Source organism: Hipposideros armiger, unplaced genomic scaffold (assembly GCF_001890085.2).
Source record: "Hipposideros armiger isolate ML-2016 unplaced genomic scaffold, ASM189008v1 scaffold_3819, whole genome shotgun sequence".
Lineage (NCBI taxonomy): Eukaryota > Metazoa > Chordata > Mammalia > Chiroptera > Hipposideridae > Hipposideros > Hipposideros armiger.
In genome coordinates this window covers 1-1,939 of record NW_017735047.1, presented here as the reverse complement: position 1 = coordinate 1,939, position 1,939 = coordinate 1, and the positions used below count along the sequence as shown (strand labels likewise).

Sequence of the window (1,939 nt, the reverse complement as noted above, 5' to 3'; positions counted from 1 at the left end):
TTGGCTTTACTTTATCTAAATGCCAATAGCAGATGTTAAAAGATAAGAAATTTAAAAATTTAATACAGATAACTTTGTGATAAATTTAACTGATAATCTAAATTGTCTCCCTGAACTCCAAGGAATTAGGAGTAAAAAAATATTTCTGTTTGTTTTATCTGGTGCACAGAAATAGGCAAAATGACACCCCACACCCAAAAATTTCTTCTCTAAGGGAGACTAGGACCCCATATGTTAGGCAACTCATTCAACTCTTGAAGAGGTAGGCATCATGCTGTTAACATCCTTTTCCCCCCTGCAGTTTTGGTTAGGCTCACCTAAAGCAATCAAATCTCATTCATAAATGAGACTGTTATATCAGGTTCAATGCAAATAGATCTGCAGGGTTTTAAACTCTTCCTCAAAGAGGGTTCAATGAATTTGAAAGATTTTTACCCAAAGATTTTCAAGGACAAACATCCAAGGCTGTTGATATTTTTTTGCTTTATGGCCTACTGCAAAAATAGAAACAGATGCACGTACGTAATTTCTAAACTGATGGCTAAAGCAAGGTACAGTGCTAAGGAAAATATGTGAGAAGATGAGGAAGAACACTGAGGAACAACAGGTCCTCCTTGGAACTAAAGGCATTTAACTTCTTTGACGTGGTACCTAAGTAGAGGTGTTTTACCACAAGTCTCGCTAATTCACAATGGGCAAGTTGCTGCCCAATGACCAATTAAAAACACTGAAAAGTAGCCCCAAAGAAATATGGAAGTAATTTAGTTCCCATCTCCATCACTTCCTCACCGTTTTCTGCCGAAGCAGACATTCTACAAAATCCTCATACTCTATCTTGCACTCTTTCTCAGCGCGGATAGTACCAATTCCATGTGAACATTCTATCCAGTCTTTTTCAAAAGCATGGCACCGAGATGAAAGCTTGTGAGGCTGCTCAGCGCTCTGGATTGTCATCCAGCGGTCTAAGTTAACATCCAGCCTTTTCTGTATATCAAAGAAAGGCATGGCTGAAACGGAAGAAGATAAAAAAGATACAATGTCATCAAAGTGCAGTCAAATGAGAAATTTCCAAGAAAAAATGAGATGATTATAATTAGCCCTCTAGAAAGATATTTTACGCTATTCTCCAAATTTCTTTTCACCAAACATTTTCATTAGATAGGTTCTTTCAGTTTACAGAACAATTTTGTGATTTAGAACAATTTTGTGATTTCACAAAACCCAAGGAAAAGAGAACTACGACTTAAAAAAATGCATAAAAATCCTCTCTATAGGGATAGAGTCATTTTTATCAAAAGAAAGTTTGTTTTGACCTCAATAATACCAATTCTTAAAGACAGATCTAAAGAAATAACTGAAAAGAACAAAAAAAGCATAAGCATAGAAACATTTCTTTACATATTTCGATCCGTATCACTTAGATGATACCTCTGCTGAGACGTCATCCTGATACTGGTGGTCCTTCCTCTATCACATCATTCTCAACTTCCCATTGGAGTATTTTGCACTCCACTGTAATGGACTATTTACTTGACTATCTCCCCTATTAAACAATGAATGCTGTGAAGGCAGGGACCAGGTAAGGATTCAGTAATTGAAAAAAATTAATTTCAAACAACTTAAACGTGCAACAATGGATAATTAAATCCAGTACCTACTTAGTAGAATATGATAGATATTGGGAAAAAAGGGTAATATACATTTTAATGTCACATGAAGAAAAACACTACAATGCTCAAGAAAAACTGCAAAAGACTGGACAGAAGCACACAAAAAATGTCAATAGAGTTATGTATGAAATGGTAGCTTTACAGGTGAATTTCATTTTTAAAATTTCTACCCATTCTTTCAGTCATTTACTGAGTAATATAACGTTCCAGGCACTGGGATGCGGGGAAAGCAGCAGCTGCAAAGTACTAGAATAAAGACACACAGCGAA

At 35.8% G+C, this 1,939-nt stretch overlaps 1 protein-coding gene across 1 annotated transcript; it reads right to left on the bottom strand.

The window, feature by feature from the left end:
* Positions 1 to 761: 761 nt before the first annotated feature.
* On the bottom strand, positions 762 to 1,035 carry LOC109378798 (NADH dehydrogenase [ubiquinone] iron-sulfur protein 5). Its single transcript, XM_019635077.1, has one exon. It carries the CDS (start codon positions 1,003 to 1,005, stop codon positions 778 to 780), a length of 228 nt encoding a protein of 75 aa, XP_019490622.1. The 5' UTR covers positions 1,006 to 1,035; the 3' UTR covers positions 762 to 777.
* Positions 1,036 to 1,939: the final 904 nt, after the last annotated feature.

Coding starts and splice junctions, on each gene's coding strand:
- LOC109378798 (XM_019635077.1), bottom strand. CDS start 1,005: ATGCCTTTCTTTGATATACAGAAAAGGCTGGATGTTAACTTAGACCGC.